This window comes from Toxorhynchites rutilus, chromosome 1 (assembly GCF_029784135.1).
Source record: "Toxorhynchites rutilus septentrionalis strain SRP chromosome 1, ASM2978413v1, whole genome shotgun sequence".
In the NCBI taxonomy this organism is placed as follows: Eukaryota; Metazoa; Arthropoda; class Insecta; order Diptera; family Culicidae; genus Toxorhynchites; species Toxorhynchites rutilus.
Genome location: NC_073744.1, coordinates 178,256,055 through 178,280,679, shown reverse-complemented (window position 1 = coordinate 178,280,679; position 24,625 = coordinate 178,256,055). Strand labels below are relative to the sequence as shown.

Sequence of the window (24,625 nt, the reverse complement as noted above, 5' to 3'; positions counted from 1 at the left end):
AATATATATTTTAAATATATTGTTTTATTTTCTTCACCTACGTGAATACCTACCTATCTACCTGAAAAATGGATTAGTTTACTGTTTACTCTTTATGAATATGTTAATGGTTCTGAAAAGAACCTTTGGTGTTGTGTTTTTGTTATCACTCGATATTCCCATCTTGTTCGGCTAAACCTTCCTGTTTAGCGATTTGTTGTCACTCGCCACAGCTTTCACAGTTGGAAAATTTCTTCCCATCCAGCTTGTGACATATTTTACAGTAAATTACATTCAATGGCACGTCGCATTACCACCACTCAGTGCCGGATTGGAGGTAATTTTAACCTGTAATTGAACATTTGCAATGACAGTGGTACAGTGTCGACTTTCAATGTGGGATCATAATTTGGATCTCTATGTTTACAAAAATGTCCAACTAAATAAGTCACATTACATGTCCGTCCAATTAGCTAAATGTCGAACTAATTGTAGATTACTGTACTTTCAATCTGGAAACAATTTAAGAATTGGTGAAAATTGAATAATCAGGAAAGTCCCCAACTATCAATAAGCTCAGAACAACTGCCAAATTCACATACTCATCAAATCCTGGCAAACAAATTATGAAAACATCAATTTGTGTTTTATTATTATTTTGGATAATGTTTTAGAAAGCATTGAACTTTATTTCCTAAACTCTTTTTTGGAAGGTTTAATGGCCCTGAAAAGCGCCTTGTTTTATGGAATGGTTCCAATTTAGAAAACTTAGTACTCGTGGTTTTGAAAAAAACCATTTCGAACGCCCTCGATGCCGCCTTGTTCTGGATTTGCCACCAAAGCAGTTTGTATAAAGAACAAACTTTTTTCTTCTGCTACCTGATGCCGTTTTGCGATTGCGTTTGCCACTCGCCATTCGCTGCAACTGCCTGTTGTCTTGATGTCCGCCGAACCGAATGTGTTATGTTCCGAATGCAGGTTTTCTTATCGTCGCGAGCAGCTTTGCCAGCTAACTCGATCACTCCGGCGGCCGAAACTATATAACGCCGGCTAGGTGGACTGGTACACAGGTACTAACGCGCTCGACCTAGCTACCTTTTCCGGTGCAATTGGCGGATACACCTACGGGAAATTGCAGACCACCACGGTTCGAGCGGGATTTTGCCTTTCCCTTCACTTTTCCTCCTTTGCCATATCCAACCATGGCTGCTTGTGTTGGTTTGTTGATGTGAGGTGATGCGAAACGATGTGGTGTACGGTCCGGATGAGAATGATCGTTACGGCAGCGGAGAGGGGATTTTTAAGCTGACTGGCTGGCTCGAGAATTACGCATGTGTGAGACTGCGACCAATGTTTCCCTCATTTTTTTCTTTTTCCTTTCCAATCGTGCTTCATTCCATTTCGCTGCTGCTCTGGTTGCCCGTTTTGGTCGGTACGATTTGAGGAGCACAAAATGGACCAATCAAAAATGGGCACATAGTGCATTTGGACAATGCTTGATATTTCACAATTATTCAATTATTTATCTCAAGAAAAATGAAATGTTATTCGTTATGATAGATGCGTAGATAGATATATTTCCTATCAATTGATGCAAAAACCTTTGCGATCTATTGAGAAATGCTCGAGTTATAAGCGTTCCAAATCTTGCATTTTTTCCTACTTGTTCAGTGCCTAGATTTCCATTTCACCCCCTATATCTTCCGGTTAGACGTAGTCCTACGTCAAAAATGGTATAACAGGACAGAGCTGCGAATAAAAACCAAAAGGAACTTCTCAACGTTGAAAAGTTCACTCTATCAGTTGATACTTCGCAATACTTGAGGTCAAACTTCTCAGAGGAATCGAATGACGGAATGTAACTCATAGTAAATCATAGTAAGCTTGTGCCGAAGGATTGAATATGATTGAAAATGATTCTCGGATAAAATCACCAATGAAATAAGAGCCACAGAAATAACCATAGAGAAGAAAGTGATTTGTCACAAGTAGAATTGAGCAATCTTTATAAAAAGATCGATCTTGTCGAATCGATTTTCCAAAAGGCGAAGGGTTTCATCCACTGATAAATTGGTACCAAAGAATTGATCTTTGAAAAATTAAAAGCTTTTTTCAATTCATCTGCTTATTTTATATGAATGTCAAATTTCAGATTTCTTTTCAAAGATCAAAAGCATTCTGTTTTGTTTCCAGCATGAAGACCACAGCCACAGGGCGTTCATCTTGTGCCATCAGACAGTTTTATTAAATAAATTAATTGGAAAAGCATTTTTAGAAATTTAACAATCGCCCAGAACTCAGCTGACAATGATTTAATTCAGCCGAACCCGAATCTTGATGTTGGCATTAGTTCTCTGAAACAACCTTTAGCATGTAATTGATGTTAACAGTAGGTTCAGTGATCCTATGCGCAACTAGTTACAGTACATCCCCTCAGTAGCTGCCGCTAGTTCTGTCTCAGTCAGCATTTGTACAGAAGTAAATAATATGTGGCTTTTGGTGATATGAAAAATCAATGTATACTGAAAAACAAATCTTCAACCCTTTCGTTACGAGTGTCGTCTATAGACGACATCGATTAGAGGCGAATGAACTGCAAAGTTTAAAGCCTCTTAAAAACAAAGAAAGAAGAAGAAGACGACATCAGGGTGATACAGCACATCGATCACACCAGCGCGATATGCATACTTTTCGGCGCAGCGTTCCGTTTAGCGGTAGCACTCCGACGGAGCACACTTCCGTAGATCGAAAGCAAAAAAAAAACGATTTTCTCAATTTTCTCGGGTACAAAAGATCGATCAAAAAAATCGGAAATCGGAACGGAAAAGATCGATCTTCTTAGAATCGATCCGAGATCGCCCAATCCTAGTCATAAGTAGGTCATTAAGTACCGCATATTTTGGGACAAACTTGAACGTTTCATTTGTTTGGATTCCTCGAATGAGATCGTTTCGTTCGGTGTGGATGAGACGAAGGAGAGCAATCGGTAGACCTTGTTAGATTCTTGGCAAACCAAGGATTTACCCTTCAAGTGTAGAAAACACGGGTTATTTCTTGATCCATCCGTAACAGACAGAATGCGAAACACGAGAAAACTCGTGAGCGGTCTTTAATGTTAAAACTTAATTGAAGTTGAAGAAAAACTATTTTATGGAGTTTGTTCCCATTCAATTATGTTTTTTTTTCTTAAAATAAATCCCAATAACGCCTGAAAAGTACACTATAATAATAGACACGTACGGTCTGTGACACCGTGAGCGAGTATACGAGTTATGATTTTGCGCGCGAGTACAGGAATGTTAACCTAACATTTCTAAAAAAAGCCAAATATCCTTGTGTTTGGATATTTGGCTTTTTTTTAGAAATGAATACCTATAGTTGTGGAAATTTCTTCAGATCCTAGTACATAGTTTTGAATTGCAATGAATGATATATTTCAAAACAAAGATTAACCGCAAAAGTAATGCACCAGGCAAACGTATGCCGTCTGACGCTCGCTGACTGTGGGTTAGTGGCCGACTTAGATCGGATTTTTTGAGATAATAGTAAATCTCATCATTTAAGGCTGTTTTGAGACATTTATCATTAAAAAAAAATTTCCAAAAAAGACTAATTTTGACGGTTGCAACACTAGTAAATGAAATCAGATTGAGGGTACATAGGGTATTTCATCGTGTCAGAGAGTCGATTATCGACATTTTTTTAGAAGACAGTAAATCTCATGCAGTTTCAAGACATTTGGCATCAAAATCGTCTTCGCAAGGTATTTTTTCACTATCTGGTCTGTTGCTCCTTAGCTGCAGCTGCAGATCGCGTAGCACCGTCGGATGTCAGGAACCAGGTTTCCGTTCAACGCCCTCATTCTTCTCCAGAAGGGTAAAGATATTATAGATACCAGAACGCGTCCGGCGAACTTGAAGTACCTGACGGTGTCCACTTTTTCGCAACGGGATAGAGCTCCCAGTACGTACAAACCATGGAGAGTTCATTTGATAGAGCTGTCAAATTTTGTTTAACAACTCATGGGTTACTATTAGCGAATTCGTTTTTGTTCAGTTTCAACCCCAGTGCCGCACTAACTGCTGTCAAAACGTTTTTTTATTCACTCAGTTTCGCACTCAGTGTCGCACTAGTTCGCCCCGAAAGCTGTTAGTTTCGCACTGAGATGTTTCACGGGTTGGCACTCGGGTTCACCAATACAACTATACTGAACTGTCAAGTTCCGAGTATTGTTTTGGAAAATCTAAAAATAGAGACTATGAAAATGGAAAACCTGCTGCTCTTGCTTTTGTATTATTTGAATCGTAATCCAATTCGGATTCTGATTTTGAAGAGTATATTCGTGTAGACGGCATTAAGCTCCGTGTGCTTTCATTGGGAGGCGAAAATTATTATGGATATTCAGGAGGAATAAACATGCTCTCAAAATCAAAATTAGGAATGAAAATTTACTTTAACGTATCGAATATTTATTTTATGTGATGAAATAAGAGGGTTTTTTCCGATATCGCAGAAACATTGAACGAAAACTGTGTCTAATGATGATTTTATATTATAATAGTAATTATTTGTGGAACAAACAGGAAATGCATCGACAAATGGTTAAGTGAGTGTCAGGACTACATGTGTTAGGTAATCAAACAATATGAAGTAAAAATTTTTATTCAAACTTTTATATTTTTACACTGCACTTGGTCCTTCTGATCTTATAAAGAATACTTTACCTCCCAAGCACTAATATCTCCACCAGACGTCGACACTGTACATTTGTCGTCGCAAATATAAACAAATCAGACTATACAACGCACACCAACAAACCACCGCATTCGTGAAACTGAAAACGTTTTTTTATTACAGAGTCAGTGTGGCACTGACTCAGTTTTAAAAACGAATTCGCTATATGATTGACGATGCACAATTGGTCTTATCACCGGGGGATAAAGTGATCCCATGAAAAATTGGTAAAATTTGTCCTTTTTCAATGTAAGGTCGCGGCTAAACCTGCAGAGCCTCTCTTCCCAACGTGGCGCCGATTAGGCAGTGCCAAAAAAGTCGTGTATACGAAAGCATTCAAGAAAAAGCGAATGTGCTAACAGAAAGCGAAAGAAGCACGCGATAGCATTAGAGAAAATGCAAAGAAGTAAGCTGTGTATGCTGAGCAGGGTTGTCATAATAAAATCTATGTTTTTGGTCTCAAAAAATCTACAATGAAGCTTTATTTTCACTTGACTACAGTAAAATTGATTCATAGTTACAAATCCAACATCCAAATACCATTTTTATCACTGACTCATATTCCGACCACTTTTATCTCAAATACCTAACAGCAAAATTGCAATTTGAAAAAAAAAAAACTTTTGAACTACAGGACCGATTGAGATTTGGAGATTTTGCAATAAGTCTTTTTTGGAAAAATATACTCGCAAAAAAATGGATTTTGTTTTCGTAATTACTGATTGTATTTGTTTTCTATAGTTTATACGGTTTTGGGACCAAGGGTGCTATATTTTAAATATTTTTTCTTGAAAGCTGAGGTTTTCCTACCATAAGATATCCAAGAATCAGAAATGTGAAAAGAAAGTTAACCGATCGTCCGAAAAATCATTTTTTTCTCTTTTCTCAAGAAAGAAGAAGCTTTCAAGGAAAAATATAAAAAAATATAACGCCTTTGGTCCCGAAACCATGTAAAATATTAAAAAAAAAAACAAACAATAATCACGAAAACTTGGCAAAATTGGCTGTAGTACGCTACGTAAGACGATTCTGTTGCTTCTGTTTAAAAAATGCGAAAATATTAAATTTTATATATCTATATTTTTTATATTGCATATGAAACATTTAAATCGGTTAATTTTAGTAACATTTTGAGAGTTAGTGGTTTTTAAGTTGTTGTTATTAATTTTATCCCAAAAACGCACGATAAACTTGATCGTTTCTATAAATTAAATTGAAGCTCTCTAAACGCTCTTTAATTTGATAAATATATTCTTAAATTATAGAGATTTGATAAATATGTAATAGAAGTACCGGTAAGTTTCTTCGTTTTTTTTCAAAGATTAATGCTTTATTCTGCAAGAATGGTTACACATTTAAGATTCAAAGTATTACCAATCGCTAGTCATAACTTTTTCCCATCTTTCTGGCAATTCACGGATCCCTTTGCGGAAATAATCGGCCGGTTTGTCGGCTAATTACGAATCGATCCAATTTTTGACTTCATAAAAATTGTAGAAGTGCTGGTCAATCAGGTCATGTTGCATCGATCGAAAAAGGTAGTAATCGGACGGAGCAATGTCTGGAGAATACGGCGGGTGGGATAGGACCTCCCATTTATGCGTTTCCAAGTATGTTTCGCGACATGCGGCCGTGCATTGTCGTGCTGCAAAATAACTTTATCGTGTCTTTGCTCGTATTGTGGCCGTTTTTCCTTCAGTGCAAGGCTCAAACGCATCAATTGTCGTCGGTAGAGGTCCACCGCAATGGTTTCATTCGGTATTAGCAGCTCAAAGTACACAACACCCAGCTGGTCCCACCAAACAGACAGCATAACCTTCTGGCCGTGAATATCCCGCGCGGCCGTCGATGTTGATGCATGGCCGGGGTATCCATACGTTGCCCGACGTTTAGGATTATCGTAATGAACCCACTTTTAATCGCCAGTAACGATTCGATGTAAAAAACGCTTTCTTTTATGCCGTTGAAGCAGTTGTTCGCACGTGAAAAAACGACGTTCGTCGTCTCGTAGCTTCAGTTCATAACGCACCCAATGTCCTATCTTTCCGATCATTCCCATTGCTTTTAAACAATCGGATATGGTTTGCTGAGTTACTCCAAGTGTGTCTGCAAATTCTTGTTGCGTTTGTGACGGGCCTTGATCGAGTAAAGCATCCAATTCTTCATCTTCAAACTTTTTTGTCGGCCCGGAACGTTCTTCGTCTTCCAAGTCAAAATTACCACTTTTAAACCGTGCAAACCACGTCTGACACGTTCGCTCAGTTTGATCATGGTCAACATAAACTTCCACCAAAATGCGATGACCTTCCGCAGTTTTTTTTCTTCATATCGAAGTAATGAAGTAACACTACCCGCAAAAACACTCTCGTTGGTACGAAATTCAACATATTCGAAGTGGCAAAAAGCTATGTTGTTTACGCTTCAACTTTTTGACATATACTGAAAAAGACGCGCAATGACAGTAGCTTTCCAAGCAAAGTCTGGAAATTTGATTCACTGAAATAATAATCAAGTTACGCCATCTGTTGTAAAACCGAAGAAACTTACCGGTACTCCCATTACATTTTTTATTTCCTCGCGATTTTTTTATTCATTACGACGCACAGTGAAAAAAAAATTGATGTTGCACTTTGCTCCTCTATTTTTTGTGGAGTATATTATAAGAGTTTGTCGGAAGTAAGATGAAGCGTCACAATTAACTCATTAACGACCAATTGTTTGAAAAATCAAACAGTTAAATTTTGTATTACTTCATTGGGGAATGAATTCGGTTTTAAATAAATATGTGTTTGGTCGTTAATGCGTTAAACAGGGCGATAGAGATGACTCTATAGGGAAAACAATACACAGAAAGTATATTCTTCTTTTCTTTGTTGACGAAGACTTTAAATTAGGGTTTCTCAGGGTGTTCGATTCTGACCCCTTGGGGTCGATATCCGTTTCCCAGGGGTCGACAAGATACTGTATAAGTTGTGTTACGTGAACCAACTTGTTATGAGAATGACTTCGTATTGAAACTTGTATTAATAATTATTTATTTTTTGGTATTTCCTGAATTTTATGTCTCTTTACTGAAGAGAACATGATATCAAGTTTACTCACTGACCAACCACAAAGTTTTTGAGGGTCGATGGTATCACTTCATTCTGGAAAAGGGGTCTCTTGCCCAAAATAGTTTGAGAGTCACTGCTTTAAATCATTCGTCTTCGAAAAATAGGTAGAAAGAGACTATGGTATGGAGGTGGTAACGTCTAGCCTGAATAAACAATCGCTGGCAACTCACTCCAATTGTCACAGCTGAAATCCGTACAATTCTCGAAATCAGGAATCTGTTATTGTGTAACAAAAAAAAAAGAAACATATTAATCGTAATCATGTCCCCATTCATTCTACGCCACAGTTTACGTGAACCCTGTCCTCAGTGCGCGGCCCCGTATGGTTACCACAATCTCATGCCCCTCAGTACGGATACGTATCGGTTCACAGTAAGTCGCTCAGAAACAAATCAGAAAAAAAACAACCAAACCCCGCATTTTTTGCGGAATCCAAATTCTGACCAAGACGATTCCGTGAATATGACGACCATTAACGTTCATAATCCACCCCTTCTTTTCGTTTTGTTAAGAATCGAAAAGTAATAACGCACCAAAGCCAGCTTATCCCACGCCCACGGAACAACCCGATGGAAAGCTGATCTCGTAATACGAACACACACGCGCTGAAGTTAGCCATTAGTTTTCGCTACTGATACTCTCATTTCCTCCTCCCCAACATTGAAACAAACAAAGAAGAACAGTGGCGAAAAGGAGAATCCTGCTGATTATGTTATTCCAACTATCAAAACACAAGCACATCAATCCGATCAATATAATGCTATGATCATGTCAAACAATATCATTGTAGAATACTAAAAGATTTTGTCGTGAACTCATTCATTCACCTTTTTTGCACCTCATCAGGCAAAAATTTTATCATCAACACGCTTTTAGTGTAGCTTTTCCTAGTGTAGCAACAACTCTAACCGCTTTTGCATGCTCTGCTTGTTCTAGAATACACTAGGTACGTCAGTTACTAGACAATTGTACGATGTGACGCTTTCCTTGGACCTTAAAAAGTGTTGTGATAAATTCACTCAGTTCTCGGGAAAGCGTCATCGCGTGAACTAACCTCGTGTGAAACCACTCTAATCGAAATCCTCTCCTATTTTCCAAAAACCACAGGAGGAGGTCCAGCGGGCGGCTGTCTCCGGCAATCTGGACGCACCGGAGGGTGGCTTCGATGCGATCATGCAGGCGGTGGTGTGCCGGGATCAGATCGGTTGGCGCGAGATGGCCCGTCGGCTGCTGGTTTTCTCAACCGATGCCGGGTTCCACTACGCGGGCGACGGAAAGCTGGGCGGTGTAATCACACCGAACGACGGCGACTGTCACCTGGACAAGACCGGTCGGTACACCCACTCGACGATCCAGGACTACCCGAGCATCTCGCAGATCAATCTGAAGGTGAAACAGAACGCGATCAACGTGATCTTCGCGGTGACTCAGAACGAGCTGTCGGTGTACGAGCGGCTGTCGAAGCTGGTGGAGGGTTCCTCGGCGGCGATGCTGTCCAACGACTCGTCGAATATTGTGTCGCTGGTGCGGGATGAGTACAATGTAAGTAGATGCGATGGCGATGCAGGAATTACTTTGAATATTTATTCTGAAAATCAAGATTTTGGGTCCCGACACAAATTGCATCGTTTTCAAATGGATGTAACTCTTTACCCATTGGGTATTTTCTATTGAAATTTTGGGTTAAATTAGTTCAATGTGTATTATGTACATTGTGTATGTTTCACAAGTGGATATGCAATCGTTGTGCAAATGAAGTCGAAAGAACAGAAGAAGAATTTCGCTTACGTACCTCGAAAATCCGGATCTCTCATCGTGTCATCAGCAGGATGCTGGAAATGGTACAACCTACAGTAAGTTGTATTTTAAATCGGTACAACGAACGGTTCATCATTGATCGGAAGGAAAAAAAAAGTAGATTTCTGTATAGTGTAAACAATCACAACTGCGTAACTCAAGCCTTTTAACAGAAATCCGAACAGTTCCGTTAGATATGTGGCGGAAAAACTAAATGTTAGACACTGGAAATGCGGCCAGTTGAGAAGTACTGGGCCATAATGAACACTTCGTTAACATCCTAAGGAAGTGAAGAATATACATGAAGAAACATTGGTGAGCATTGCGAAAATCCAATGTTGTAACATCCTTTGAAGTGAAACTCCAGCTTGTTTGTAGGAGATTGAAGAATATGCCCGATCGTTCAATATAACAGTGCATGAAGTGATTCCGGCGTTTCCTGAGCTCATCTCGGATGTTGCACGAACGATTACTGCCATGCCATCAACTCAATTTAGCGCAGAAAGGCTGTTCTCTGCTTTGAAAATTCTGAAGTCAGATCTTCGAGCCTCAATAAAGGAAGATTTGGCTGAAACAATTCTCTTTTTACGAGCATTCTTCATTTTTTTCAAAATTAGTTTATTTTTAAAGGCTCAGTTACATAAGTTTAAAGGAGCCAAGCTATTAACTATATTTTTACTAGCGTATATCAACATTTTTTCTTAACTCTAACATTGATAAGGTAGGAAAATGATTACTCGCAGTCGACTCGAGTTTAGAAGGACGACATTTTTTCTATAGGAAAAGGAATTCTAAATTTTGATGTTTATTTTTTTTGTATTTGTTGTGTTAAGTTGTAAATACAATGGTCTTTCATTGGGAATACTGACGCGCCATTAACACATTAAAATATAATTTATTGTTGTAAAAGAACACGAGGTATTACATTGGCAGACCTTACAATTAACGATTGAAACGAAAGTGTCTAGACAATATGACAACTGTCATCACACACATCTATGCGCCTTACAGCATCGTCGGAGTAACAGGCAACTGTCACTCGAGAGCCCAGCGTCGTAGGGAGCCGCTCATAGGTGGAGCCACTCCAACAGAATACAGTTGTCTCCAACATCTCCCCTTTTTAATAAATGTGATACGGGTTGAACCACTTCGGCGTCCTTCTATTCCTAGAAGATCGCCGAGGAACTGTTACCACCGGATCTGCCTCAACTGCTGATTCAAATTCGGTTGAAGCTGATGATGTTGACGTTGATGGGGACTGGCCAGACGACAAAAGACTAGACACAGGACTGTGCAGCTGGTCATGCCGCGGAGTAGACGATGCTTGTTGCGAAATAGAAGGTTGCAATGTTCTGCCTGATAAGGATGCTTGCTGAGATGGTGGTGTTGCAGGAGTGGGAAATGAACCTTGAGTAGTCGAACCTGGTTCTGGTAAGTTCCAGGCTTCAAGTAAAACATCCAAGGGTAGCTTTGAATCGCAATTGCTCCCTGGATTTGCCAACTGATCTGGTACTGAATCAGTCACGGTTCGACCTCGTAGCTGATTGATGTGTGAGCGCTGCAGTCGATTGCCTTCTAACCATACGTTATATATGACGTCTCCCAGTCGTTCTAATACGATGCCAGGTACCCATTTCCAACTGTTTCTAGTGAAGACCTTGGCGTAAACTGGATCGTCTTTGCTATAAAACCTCGGCTGTTTATCAGGTTTTTTAGTTGATTCCGGCTTATGAACTGTTGGTGGACGAAGCAACTCGAGGCACGTTCTGATTTGACGATTGAACATGACCTCGGCTGGCGATTTGTTATCCTGTAGGGAGCGGTTTGGCGTGCTCCGGTACGTAAGCAGAAAAATGTCCAAGGCTTCATCGATAGCTTTTGTCCCCTCTCGAATTTTTTTAACGGTGCGTTTGAACGTGTCCACAAATCGTTCGGCTTGCCCGTTCGACTGTGGATGGAACGGTGCAGTAGTTACATGTTCTATTCCATTTGCCATGCAGAAGTTTGCGAACTCAGCGCTGGTGAACTGGGTTCCATTGTCCGATACCAGGGTTGTGGGCATCCCAAGACGAGCGAATAGTCCACGGAGAATGCTGATGGTAGCGTGTTAAGTGATCCGTCGAGTTTGAACCACCTCAGGCCACTTGGAGAAGCTGTCGACGGCGACGAGATAATATTCACCTTCGACTGAACCGGCGAAATCAATATGCACACGTTGCCACGGACCAGATGCTCTGGGCCATGGAACAGGATCCGATTGCGGAGGAGATCGTGCTACTGACGCACAATGCTGACAAGTCTCGACGTAGTCCTTCACTTGTTCGTCGATCGAAGGCCAGTACACATAGCTTCTTGAGAGTGCTTTCATCCTATGGATTCCAGGGTGCCCAAGGTGTAGTTGTTTTAGGCACTGCTTCCGATATTGCGAGGGGACCACGAGTCGTTCTCCAAACAGAATACAACCGTCCACTAGACTGAGCGAGTCCTGCCTGGCTTGGAATCGCTTCAGTTCCGGCTCGATGAGTTGCGTTTGCGGCCAACCATCTCTCACATACCAGAATACCTTGCGTAGGAGTGGATCGGACTGTGTACCCTGAGCGACGACTCTAAAACTGAGAGGAAGAGCGTTAACTGTACATGATGCTACAGACCTGATATCATTCTCTAAACGGATGCTGGCAATCACATAGTCTTCCTCTGGCTTCGCATGCTGATCGATGAGACGTGACAAGATATCGGCGTTACCGAATTTTGTTGTCGCCACATACTCAATCTCGAAGTCGTACAGTAGTAAAGTCAAAGCGAACCGTTGCAATCTGTTAGCAGTATAGACGGAAATGCTCTTCTTGGATCCAAAAATTCGAAGTAGTGGAGCGTGGTCAGTTTGTAGACGGAAGCGCCGACCAAACAGCCTTTTATGGAACTTGGTGACGGCGAATATTATGGCCAGACCCTCACGGTCTACTTGACTGTAGTTCTGCTCCGCCTTGGTGAGTGCTCTTGAAGCATGTTGTACTACTTTTATTGATCCATCAGGAAATCGATGGCTAATCGTTGCTCCTAGACCAATGGATGAAGCATCAGCCGCCACGATGATGTCTAACTTCGGATTATAGTGGGTGAGAAGCAGATCTGAAGAGAGAATTCTCTTGAAGTTTTCGAATGCTTGTTGACACTCCTTGTTCCACTCGAACTTTGCATCCGATTTGAGTAGGTTGTCAAGTGGATAACGCAACATCCGAATATTCGGCACATACTTCGCATAAAAATTTATTGCCCCTAGGAAGGAACGGACTCCTGAAACGTCATTGGGAGGCGATAGTTTTGCGATCGCTTCGATTTTTGCTGCATCTGGACGCAGCCCTTGATGATCCATAACATGGCCCAGATACTGGATCTGACGTTTGCGGAATGAACATTTCTCCGATCGAATCGTGAACCCAAAGTCTTCGATGCGCTGTTGAACTGCTTTCAGATTAGAATCATGCTCCTGATCGCTTTTTCCACCGACTACGACGTCGTCCATATAACCGGACGTCCCCTCGAGACCGGCGAGCATAGTATCGATCAATTGTTGAAATGCTCCTGGAGCAATCTTCACGCCCGGTGGAAGGCGATTGTATTGAAACAACCCACGATGCGTATTTATTGTTAGCATACCACGACTTGCTTCATCAACTTCTACTTGCAGGAATGCGTCGGAGAGATCGATCTGGCTGAATACTTTACAGTTAGCGAGCTTTGCGAAAATGTCCTCCGGACGGGGAAGCGGGTATTGATGAGGCTGTAAGGCGGCATTTAGACCCGTCGAATAGTCTCCGCAGATCTGGATCGAACCATTAGCCTTGCGTACCACAACTATCGGAGCGGCCCACTCCGAATAATCTACCGGTGAAATGATATTTATCTTCTCTAGACGATCGAGCTCTTGATTCACAGCATCCTGCATGGCATACGCCACTGGGCGTTTCGGACAGAAAACTGGGTTACACTGTTCTTTTAGGTTCAACTTCACCTTAATCTTATGGCATAAACCAAGTTCTTCACTGAACACCTTCGGAAATATTTTCTTCAGGGAATTGGTAGACACGGGTGCATTGGATACCTGACAACAGAATGTGTCCATCGGCACGGATCCGAGATCAAAACTGTCTACTAAATCAGATCCAAGAAGTTGCAAATGTTTTTCAGTCACACGAATCACTGCTTTGTGGGTTTTCTTTGCAATGCTAACGTTGCAACTAAATTCGCCTACAAGAGGCAAAACATTTCCCGAAGCGGTTTTCGCTTTCACTGTAGCTGGGGCTAACACTGGACTTCCAATCGTCTGCCAATTCTTCTTGCTAATGACTGTTATATCCAAGGCTGTATCAAGCTGTAACCTTATTTCACCTCCGGGGAATAAAACAGGAACAAATTTCCTTCTTTTCTCCACACTGCATGCTTTTACTACAACCACTTTGCTGGTTACCGAGAACTTCCTCCGTTTCTTTGCAGATCCACGCGACTTCTTTGCGCTGGTACAATATCCTTCCCGGTATCCGATCTGTCCGCAATCGGAACACTTATGGCTTCTATAGGTACATTCGCGAGCATAATGGAACGAGCCACAATACCAACACGGTGATTTAGGTTTGCTTTTTCTGTCACCGGTGTCGGTTCTGATTGCCAGATTTTCTCGTTTCCTGGAACGTCGCCCGTCGAATTTCTGCTTCACTGCATTGATCTGATCAAAGTGAGAAGCAGACTCGATCATTGCATTATCATGTCGGAGGTTGACCAACCGCTGGCTTTCCTCTGATAACTGTTCAAGGGTGACGTTGTCACGTTCTTCAATTTTGGAAAGAAGTCGGGTCCGCAACTCGGCGTCAGTTTCAGATTTGAGTCCACAGACGTATATTAAACACTTGAACTCTTCTTCGGTGAGCTTTCCTAGTTCAAACTGAACACAGGATTTGTTGACACGGCATGCAAAGGCAATGTGATCCTCCGTCGGATTTTTCGAAACTTGGAGACATCGATATCGACGACTGATAACAGACTCTTTCGCGCCAAACAGTCCTTTCAATTTTTCTACTGTCTGCGCGAAACTGAAGTCTTTTGGCAACCGTGGAAGTATATAACTGACATACCTCTCGTGTTCCACGGTACCCATTTTCCGTAGAAGTAGACGTACTTTGGCTTCGTCATCCAAACGAGAAGCGTCCTTTTCGAAGAGGTCATCATAGCGTGAATACCAGCAAGCGAAGGTCAAATTACTCTCCGCCTCATAATGGAACTCCTTGATGTTTCCCGCAAGAGAATCTAGAATCTGTTCGGGATTAGGTGGGACCTGAACGTTGATTGAAGACGTTATACTGCGAAGGAATGTCTGCTGCCATTCTTCCGCCCGTTGCTCGTTTTGCTGTTGCCGGAGAAGAAGCTGGTTCAACTGCTGCTGATACTGTAACTGTTGCTGTTGCATCATGTGCATCATCTGTGTGAGGAGGTTATCTGCCGGGATCGGGATCTGCTGCTGCTGATGCTGCGGAGGAGAAAGCACAAACGGTGGTTGCTGCTGCTGGTGGGGGACCGGTTGACTGGGATTTCCTGCATGAGCATTCTGTTGATGTTGCTGCTGGATCCGCAGACGGTCCGCATCCGAATGGTGCTGCTGTCCGTTTTCCATGCTCTCTACTCTCCGTCGTTTACGCGGGGGTGACGGAATTGTTAATTATCACGAAAATCGAAACAAAACCGAACCGAACGTCGCCACTTTTGTATTTGTTGTGTCAAGTTGTAAATACAATGGTCTTTCATTGGGAATACTGACGCGCCATTAACACATTAAAATATAATTTATTGTTGTAAAAGAACACGAGGTATTACATTGGCAGACCTTACAATTAACGATTGAAACGGAAGTGTCTAGACAATATGACAACTGTCATCACACACATCTATGCGCCTTACAGCATCGTCGAAGTAACAGGCAACTGTCACTCGAGAGCCCAGCGTCGTAGGGAGCCGCTCATAGGTGGAGCCACTCCAACAGAATACAGTTGTCTCCAATAATTTTTATTTTCCAATTAGAGAAAACCGCAAATTAAACGTTATAATGAGAAACCTGGTTTCGAATTATTTCGTTTTTTTCAGCAGGAGTCGGAGTCGAAGTCGAAGTCGGAGTCGGTAATAATATTTGCGGGGAGTTTACTTTTCACGAGACCTACATTCCAGGATAAAAAGCACAAAGCCTATATGGGAACATATTCACCTAATCCAGCAATATGCAGTTAGCACTGTTCCTGTGCAACTTTTTGAGTAATCAATCTGCTTCCATTGATATGGGTCATAGCCATAACAGAAATTTAAAAATTTCTCCGTGTATATGGCTTTGATGCTAAATGTAAGGACACATATGTTCGCATGTTACCACTATAGAGGAGCACGTAATTTTTTTTGTAACTATTTCGCTAAAATAATTATTTAAGCAAAGCTCAATCATGTCGATCCATATAAATCCTACGCAGTGAACACTTTTGCCTGCCCAACAGACTACTAATACATACAGATGCACGCAGCAAGCGCCCTATAGACTTTCGTTCTTCTAGCTCTCGACTCCAATGCTCTTTTCTAAATTTTATGTTTGTGTATTGTAAAGAGTAGTGACCACAGGTAGACCTGTTTCTGTGCGATTCCTCGTTTGTGCGACCCTTTCTGTGCGATTCTGTTATGAAATCCGAACTTGAAACCGACAAACCAATCGTACAAATAATCGCTGGACAGGTTTGTCTGTAGTTTTCTAGCCGTAGCGATTGAAGTACGATAAAAAGTACGCTCGATAATCATACATTATTGCCGATTTGTTGCAGATGAGCTGAGCTCTGTCGGTTACCTTCTCAGGTTTCCCAAAAATAACCTTCACCTGTCGCGATTGAATTTTGATAAAATTCGGAATTTCTCTACGTCGAGTGATCGAAAGTTCGTGTTTACATGATCACATCACTTGCATCAGTGAATCCCGATTCTTACCTCTCCCCACCAACAACTATCGCTTCCTTGATAAACGCTAGGAAACCACGCTATAGACTCTTCTGGCCTTCGGGTGGCGAATATCATACTAACATTCCTTCCCTTTCACTGATGACTGTAAGGACGTGGCCGTCGTCGTTATTGACTATTTGAAGCTCGAATCATCGAAACTTGCACAATGAGAATGGGTTGCTACTCCCAAGCGTTATTCAGTGTGTTCTTTTGTGCAACTTCGCTGGTACAGGTCAATTAGGGAGAGCAACTACGAATTGTACAGTCTACCCAGGCTCAAGCTCAATATGTTCCCGAAAGACGTAATCCTACGTCAAAAATCATGGAATACTACAACACCGATCTTACCTTATTAATTTTCGTATGGCATCAGTTTCTATAGGGGTTCCTGTATGCTGTAAAATTGTAAAATTTAGAAAACCAAAATTCTAATCAAAAATCCAGTAATGCAACTAATGGTAACCACCCACTCTTCTCCCAGAAAATCTCCTCCTCGGTGGAAATGAAGGACAACCGAACGGACAGTCTGATCGACGTCAAGTACTATTCCCGCTGTAAGGGCGATGGACCGCTGGTCCAGACGAGCAAATGCGACGGCCTTAAGGTGGGCGACATTGTCCAGTTCGAGGCACACATCACCCTGTTGAAGTGTCCGGAGAACCCACGCGACTGGAATCAGGTGCTGCAGATCTACCCGGTCGGTATCAACGAGAGTCTGACGGTGGACATCGAGATGCTGTGCAGCTGTCCGTGCGAGCTGCCGGGCAATCCGGACTACAAGGAGTACGCGCCGGAGTGTAGCAACGTGGGTACGTACAAGTGTGGCGTTTGTGATTGCGACGAGTTCCACCATGGACACAAGTGCGAATGCTCGGCGACGGATATCCACACCGAGGCTGGTTTCGCGGATGCCTGTCGGCAGACGAACACCTCGATCGAGTGTAGCGGGCGGGGGCAGTGCGTGTGCGGAGTGTGCGATTGTGACAAGCGATTCAACCCCGAAGAGGTGATCTCGGGTAAGTTCTGCGAGTGCGACAACTTCTCGTGCGATCGCCACAATGGACTGCTCTGTTCGGGACCGAAGCAGGGTACTTGCTCGTGCGGAGAGTGTATCTGCGCCGAGGGATGGACCGGAGCGGCTTGCGATTGTAAGGCTACGAATGAAGGCTGTATTCCGCCGAGTGGTGGTGAGATTTGCTCCGGTCATGGCACTTGCGAGTGCGGCAGTTGCAGGTAGGATCAAAATCAATCAAGATGTTAATAATTTTAAAAATTTTCTGATGCTTTCTGTATTTTTATTTCTTATTTTTGACTTTTTTTTTAAAGATCCAGAATTTTATTTCTACTCGGAATTTTCCTGATTTTTTCAGAAATTTCCGTATTTTTTCTGAATTTTCCGTGTTTTTCTGTTTTTCCGAATTTTTTTGAACTTTTTAAAATTTTCTCAAATTTCTATTTTTTTTCTGACTTGTTTAGATTTGTATTCTCATTTTTTTTATCTTCTTCACTATTGTTTGGACATTGCCTGATCTTCCTCGATTTTTCCTAAAAAAAATTCGTTTTCTGTATTTTTTCTGAATTTTTCAATTCTTTCTGGATTTCCTTGACTTTTTCGGAATTCATAAATTTTTTTGAATTGTCTAAATTGTCTGCATTTTCGAATTTGTTGTTGTTTGTTTTCAATTACCTCTCCTGATTTTTCATCTGAGTTTTCATATGAGTTATTTTTTAAAATGACCAAATTTCAAAAATTCTGAAAAAATCAGCGAATTTTAAATCTAAAACAAGGTTTCAAATCACAAAAAATAGAAGACAGAAAATAACAGAAAAAAACCGAAAAAATTCAGAACAAAATTCGATGAAAGATTTTTTTTTGAAAATGCACATAATTTCAGAAAAAAATTAAGAATTTGCACGCGGCCGAGTCGGGGAGATTTCTTTTAGACTAAAAATAACGACCGTTCCTATTCGTTGCTCAATCCAGACTGCTTTATTTTTTTCGTTTTTCTTTTCCTCCACATATCTTCTCGTTCCTTACATCTATTACCTCCTCTTTCAGGTATAATCAAGCCAAAAGGGATTCAAGATAAGCTTTCCTTAACCTAGGCCCTATCTTTACATAAAAATAAACTGTGAGTCATACGATCGTAAAAGCAACAGATTACTTTATTTGCTCGGGATCGTGCTGACCTTATCGCAAATGTGTCCCTATCTGAAAACTTAAGACTCATAAGATCGAAAATCAACAGATTAATTTATTTATTCGGAATCGCTCCGACCTAATCTTTTTGCCCCTGCATAAAAATAAACTATGAATCATTCAGGCGCGGCGTATTGATAATTTTGGTTTTTAGGTCGTCGCAAATTCAGCAAATTTCGGAAAATTCAGGGAAATTGAGGAATGCTCAGAAAATGTCTATAAAGTCACAAAAACTCAGAAAAGCTAAATAGAAAAAGAAACAAATGAAAACTTCATGAAATTTCGGAGGATTCAGAGAAATTCAGGAATGTTCAGAAAATTTCTATAAAATCACAAAAATTGAGAAAAACTAAATATAAAAAAAATATTGCGAATTCAGAAAAATTAATGAATTAGGATTTTAGAAAAACTTTGAATTATTGTTTTTTGATTTTTCCTGTATTCTTCCAGAGTTTATAAAAATTCGGAAAAATGAGAAAAATCCTCAAAATTTGGATAAATTCAGGAAAATTTAGAGAAATTCGGAAAAAAATCTGTTGGATTAAAAAAAAACAAGAATTCTGCAAAATTAAGGAAAGTTCAGATGAAACTGGGAAAATAATAATAATGAACTTCTGGAAATTAATTAAAGTCAAAAATTTAGAAATAAAAATACGGAAACAATAAAAAAAAATTAAAAAAATTATTTTCATTTTCCAAAATCCTTCAAAAAATATAGAAAAAAAATGTTTTCTCGATTTTTACAATTTTTTTTCAAAATTTTTCTTTTTTCTGCATTTTTATGATTCTTTTTCTTCTTCTTCTTATATGGCACTAACGTTCCTAGAGGAACTCCGCCGTCTCAACGTAGTATTACTTGCGTCATTTTCATTAGTACTTAGTTGAGATTTCTATGCCAAATAACACGCCTTGAATGCATTCTGAGTGGCAAGCTCTAGAATACGCGTGACCACAGTGCAAGTCAGAGGAAATTTCTTTGAAGAAAAATTTCTCCGACCAGAACGGGAATCGAACCCGAACCCCCGGCATGTTAGGTTTGACGCTAACCACTCGGCCACGGGAGCACATTTTTTTTTCTAACCTTTCTTAAATCTATTTGATTTTTTTCTGTATGCATGTATGCATGTATTTTTTGTTTTTTTGAAAATAAAAGAGGGATTTGATTTTTGATTCATCCCCTTAAAGTCAGAAAACACCTTTCTCACACGAAAAAAATAAATTTATCCAGATTATCTCAGGAGGTGATGGACGATCATATTTGATGAAAAAAATCCTTCTACGCATATGTTCGAATTCCAACAATGCCTTTTACCACATCTCGGCCACATCCCACCACAGCCATTTTACATTTGGTCTTCACTAGAGATGTGCATATTTGTGCATATTTCCATATTATTAAATCCTATCTGTATTCTCGGCAAGTACTCAAAAATAGCAACAATAGAGTTATAGAACTTTTTTTTTTGTTTCGGACTTTGTTGCTTCAAACTGGCTCTACATTAAAAAGTACACTACGGAAGATAATTCTGATGCTTTCATTTGAAAGAGAATTTTGGAAATGAAAAACATAAAAGTTAATACAGTAATCGTTCGCTAACTGGTCCTGGTTTAACTGGTCTGCTGTTTAACTGGGCGAACGTTAACTGGTCCTTGGATCAGTTAAAAAGCAGAATTACGTAAACAATCGACGCCATATTCAAATGGAAAATTTGCTGTGAGGGGCATTCGAATGTAATTTGAAATGTTATGAAAATTGACATTATTTTCGCATGACAAAAACATTGATTAAACTACAGAAATTTTTTTTTCTCAAATTATATTTCATTCCCGTTTGCCCCCTCAATGCGAAACTTCCATTGGAATCCTTTTGTTTATCCAATTACATGAACAATGCGAATCAAACAATTCATTGAAGTTTCCCTCGATTTTATTTGACGGACCAGTTAAAACGCGAATTTCGATAAGTGGTCTTCCCTTTTCGCCCAGTTAGTGAATGTTTACTGTAATTTTAAATGTGTTATTATTAATTTTATCCTAAAAATTTATATTAAACTTGAGTGTTTTTATCAATTAAATTGAAGTTCTTTAACCGCTCTACAATTTGTTCTTTGACGCCCAACTTCTATCTTTCTTAATTTTGCTGCAATATCGATATAAACAATTCTTGATAAAAATCCAAGCAAAATCTTCAAAAATCACGATTTTTACCCCACTGTACATGTAATAGCCACTTAAACTTATACTTCTTAAACTAACGTTGAAAGGTTACATTTCTTCTTGAAAAACTAGAAGTGGGTTTATTTTTTTATATAACCGCAAGGCGGACGTAGGACTAACGTTGACTTAGCAGTCAATAAGTAATAAGCATATAAATCTTAGACGTTTCATCTTTCGAATAAAGTGATTATCATACCACTTCGTTTAGCCGGAAAAGAATTATTAACGTTCAAAGGGGGAATCGATTCCTCCTCAGAAATACCCAGCGCAAATAGTACCCGCTCCCCAAGTCCCGACAATTGGAACCATCGATGATCCGGAGCAGGATTATTAACCTGTAGATGGAAAAATTATTTTTCGAACCACCGGTTAACTTTGAAAAATCATATCTCAAAAACGAAAAAAATAGCATCTCTGATATCGAGATATGGTATTAAAAAATTCTAAGCTTTCAAGAAAAAATATAAAAATTATAGCGCCCATGAAAACCATGAAAAGCCATGAAAAGAATAAAAGACGACTACAATCAATAATTATTTGTTTTTATAATATATAATGTTTTTCACCCTGGGTTCGTAGGTGCAAGACAACGGAGGAAGGTCGATACTCGGGCAGATTTTGTGAGAAGTGTCCCACATGCTCGGGTCGGTGCAACGAGTTCAAGCACTGCGTCCAGTGCCAACAGTACAAGACCGGTCCACTGGCTGACCCAGCGGATTGTGCGGCAAACTGTACCCTTTTCACGCCCATTCCCGTCCAGAAGGTGGAGGTTGACGAGGAAAAGGACGACAACAAGTGCACCTTCTTCGATGAGGACGACTGTCGGTACGAGTTTTCCTACAACGATAGTGGCGAACAGGTCGTTGTGAAGGCCCAAGAAGAGCGCGAGTGTCCGCCGAAGGTTTTCATGTTGGGCATTGTCCTGGCGGTGATCGCGGCCGTCGTACTTATCGGTCTGGCCGTGCTGCTGCTGTGGAAGCTGCTGACAACTATCCACGACCGGCGGGAATTTGCTCGCTTCGAAAAGGAGCGCATGATGGCCAAATGGGATACGGTAGGTTCAGCTTTCAAGCAACAATCTTGTTCTCAAATGATAATTTGAACCATTCGATTCACTTTCCAGGGCGAGAATCCGATCTACAAACAGGCCACGACTACGTTCAAGAATCCAACCTATGCTGGGAAGTAGAATGGCTTCACCGGAATGCCAAACGTAACGCAAGTGCCTAAAGTTTTTCTCTTGATTAGGGGGCCAATTTTGGTTGCCCCAATGTTTGGAACATATTTGCCAAGTATTTTTGCATTTTTTGTGAGAGCTGACTCCAGCCGGGATCCCCGCCCAACTGTCGCACGCATATACTAGTCCTCGATCTTTCCTTATATCTGTCATCCACGAATATGTGGGTTTTTTTGAATAGACAATTGTTGCGGGGGTTGTAAGTCATTCTCTCGCAAAAAAATTGTCGACGGACAATTTGATTGTGATCTCGCGATCACTGGAAAAAAATAACGACATTTGGTATAAATTGGACATTTTAGCCTTTGGATGTTTGAACATAAGAAAAAAAAGCGCACACGCATATTGTTGTGGTAGAAACTTTAGACTTTACATAAATATCATAACAAAATGCTAGTAAACGAAAAAACAAAAGCTATATAAATCAGCAACTGACGAATGCAAGTGTGTGGAGTAAAGTTTAGTGGATAGCCCTGCCTGAGCAATATTTAGGTTAAATATGCGTTTTCTGCCATTTTTTTTCGTTTAGTTTAAATGGGAAAGATTGTTTTTGTACTTAGTGATGTAAGTTTAAAGTTTGGGCTTCGAACAGCACCGAAAACGAACAGGTGTTCGATTTGAATTGAGGGGCGAAGCAATTTTCCTCCTCAAAGTTATACTTTTAAAAACGTCGTGTATTAACAGAAACTTAATGTGTCTTTTTTTTCTCTCTGAGTTAAGAGTAATAATTTATTTCGGCTAACATTGGACAACCAAAACATATTAGCTTGTTATCAATGTGGTTAACACACTTTCATTCATGAGCGTATTTCATTTTATAGTTCGAACATGTAAATATACTTTTTTTAACTTTAGATTTCATTTCAACACGGTATTAACAAGCAAATAGACAAACAAAAAGAAGAAACGATATCTAATATATAGAAAAAGTGCTAACGAGAAACAATGCAGCCATTACCTGCCGGAGGGAAATATCACGATCCTTTGACCACCAAAATGTCGTCTTTAAAAAAAAGCTCCAAATTCTTGAAACCAATTGATTAGTACTTTTGCCTGCGTTCTCCAAGCCCCAGAAGTTAGAACAACCTAGTAGTCGCCAATTCCGCGGGTACCCCGTGCTCACTTGGTATAAACACCTTGCTCGCTGTGTTCCTCGTCTTCTCGTTCCCGCCGGATTTCCGCTGAACAGTCACTTTAGGGCAGTTTTGGCCAGGTACCAGACATGGTGCGGGCCGCAATGATTTTTTTCTCATTACTTTTCAAAATGAAATTTAAAATATACGTATTTAACTAGTCCTTTTTTTTGACTTCCTGTTTATTTCAATTTGGTAAGCATTCAGATCTATACCTGTAAAATTCATAACTCGAGAACCAAATGAGATAAAAACCCAAAACTTTTATTGAAGGTATAAACATATCCAGAATTAACATTTTTGGCAAAATTATTCGACCATCTCTTCTTCACGTAGAGTCGTTAAGGCTTAGGCCAATCGTCAACCGCTGCAGCTTCTCGATAGAATTATTCAACGATTGGTAATGAGAATGAGAACGTCCACAGGCACGCTCCTCAAACTTGGCCCAAAGTGAATATTCCGATGAATTGGCAAATTGGTCAATCATTTGCGGAGATGAAGTCTTGTAGGTTTGTTACTAGTCTCGTTTTTCAACCGTTCTAGGAGTTTTTTTTTGCATTGTTCCAAACATATTCACTTCAATCTGGGTGTCAACAAATGACTCACACATCAATGTAAGCCATCCTCACACATCAATGTAAGCCATCCTCTTATAGGCCCATTTGCCTTCTGGACACTCTAGGGAAACTGTTGGAGAGGATCATTCTCAATAGAATAACAAGGTGCACAGAGAGTGAGCAGGGTCTCTCGAAGATGCAGTTCGGGTTTCGGAAAGATAGATCCACAGTGGATGCTATCCTGTCAGTCACTGAGACAGCCAGAAAAGCACTGATGAAGAAAAGGTGTGGAGATCGCTACTGTGCAGTGATAACGATCGATGTAAAGAATGCATTCAACAGTGCCAGCTGGGAAGCCATCGCCGAGGCGTTGCATAGATTGTTAGTTCCCGACTATGTGTGCAAGATCATGAAAAGTTATTTCCAAAACCGGGTTCTTATCTACGACACAGAGACAGGACGAAAAACGTACAATATCACAGCGGGTGTCCCACAAGGATCCATCCTAGGTCCAACGCTGTGGAACGGGATGTACGACGAAGTGTTAACGCTGAAGCTTCCGCAGGGCGTGAAGATAACTGGCTTCGCAGATGATATTTCGCTGACGGTGATTGGCGAGACAAAAGAGGAAGTGG

At 40.5% G+C, this 24,625-nt stretch overlaps 1 protein-coding gene across 2 annotated transcripts in view; it reads left to right on the top strand.

The window, feature by feature from the left end:
- The window catches only part of LOC129764131 (integrin beta-PS), a 33,512-nt gene extending 10,266 nt beyond the window's left edge, over positions 1-23,246 (top strand). Inside the window, exons 4-8 of one of the 2 annotated variants that reach the window (XM_055762949.1) lie at positions 8,114-8,198; positions 8,934-9,368; positions 17,128-17,879; positions 21,643-22,117; positions 22,187-23,246. In XM_055762949.1, coding sequence (XP_055618924.1) covers positions 8,114-8,198; positions 8,934-9,368; positions 17,128-17,879; positions 21,643-22,117; positions 22,187-22,252 — 1,813 coding nt within the window. In that variant the 3' untranslated portion in view covers positions 22,253-23,246. The remainder of the gene's footprint in view (positions 1-8,113; positions 8,199-8,933; positions 9,369-17,127; positions 17,880-21,642; positions 22,118-22,186) is intronic. The other variant, XM_055762942.1, reaches the window with a different exon arrangement.
- Positions 23,247-24,625: the final 1,379 nt, after the last annotated feature.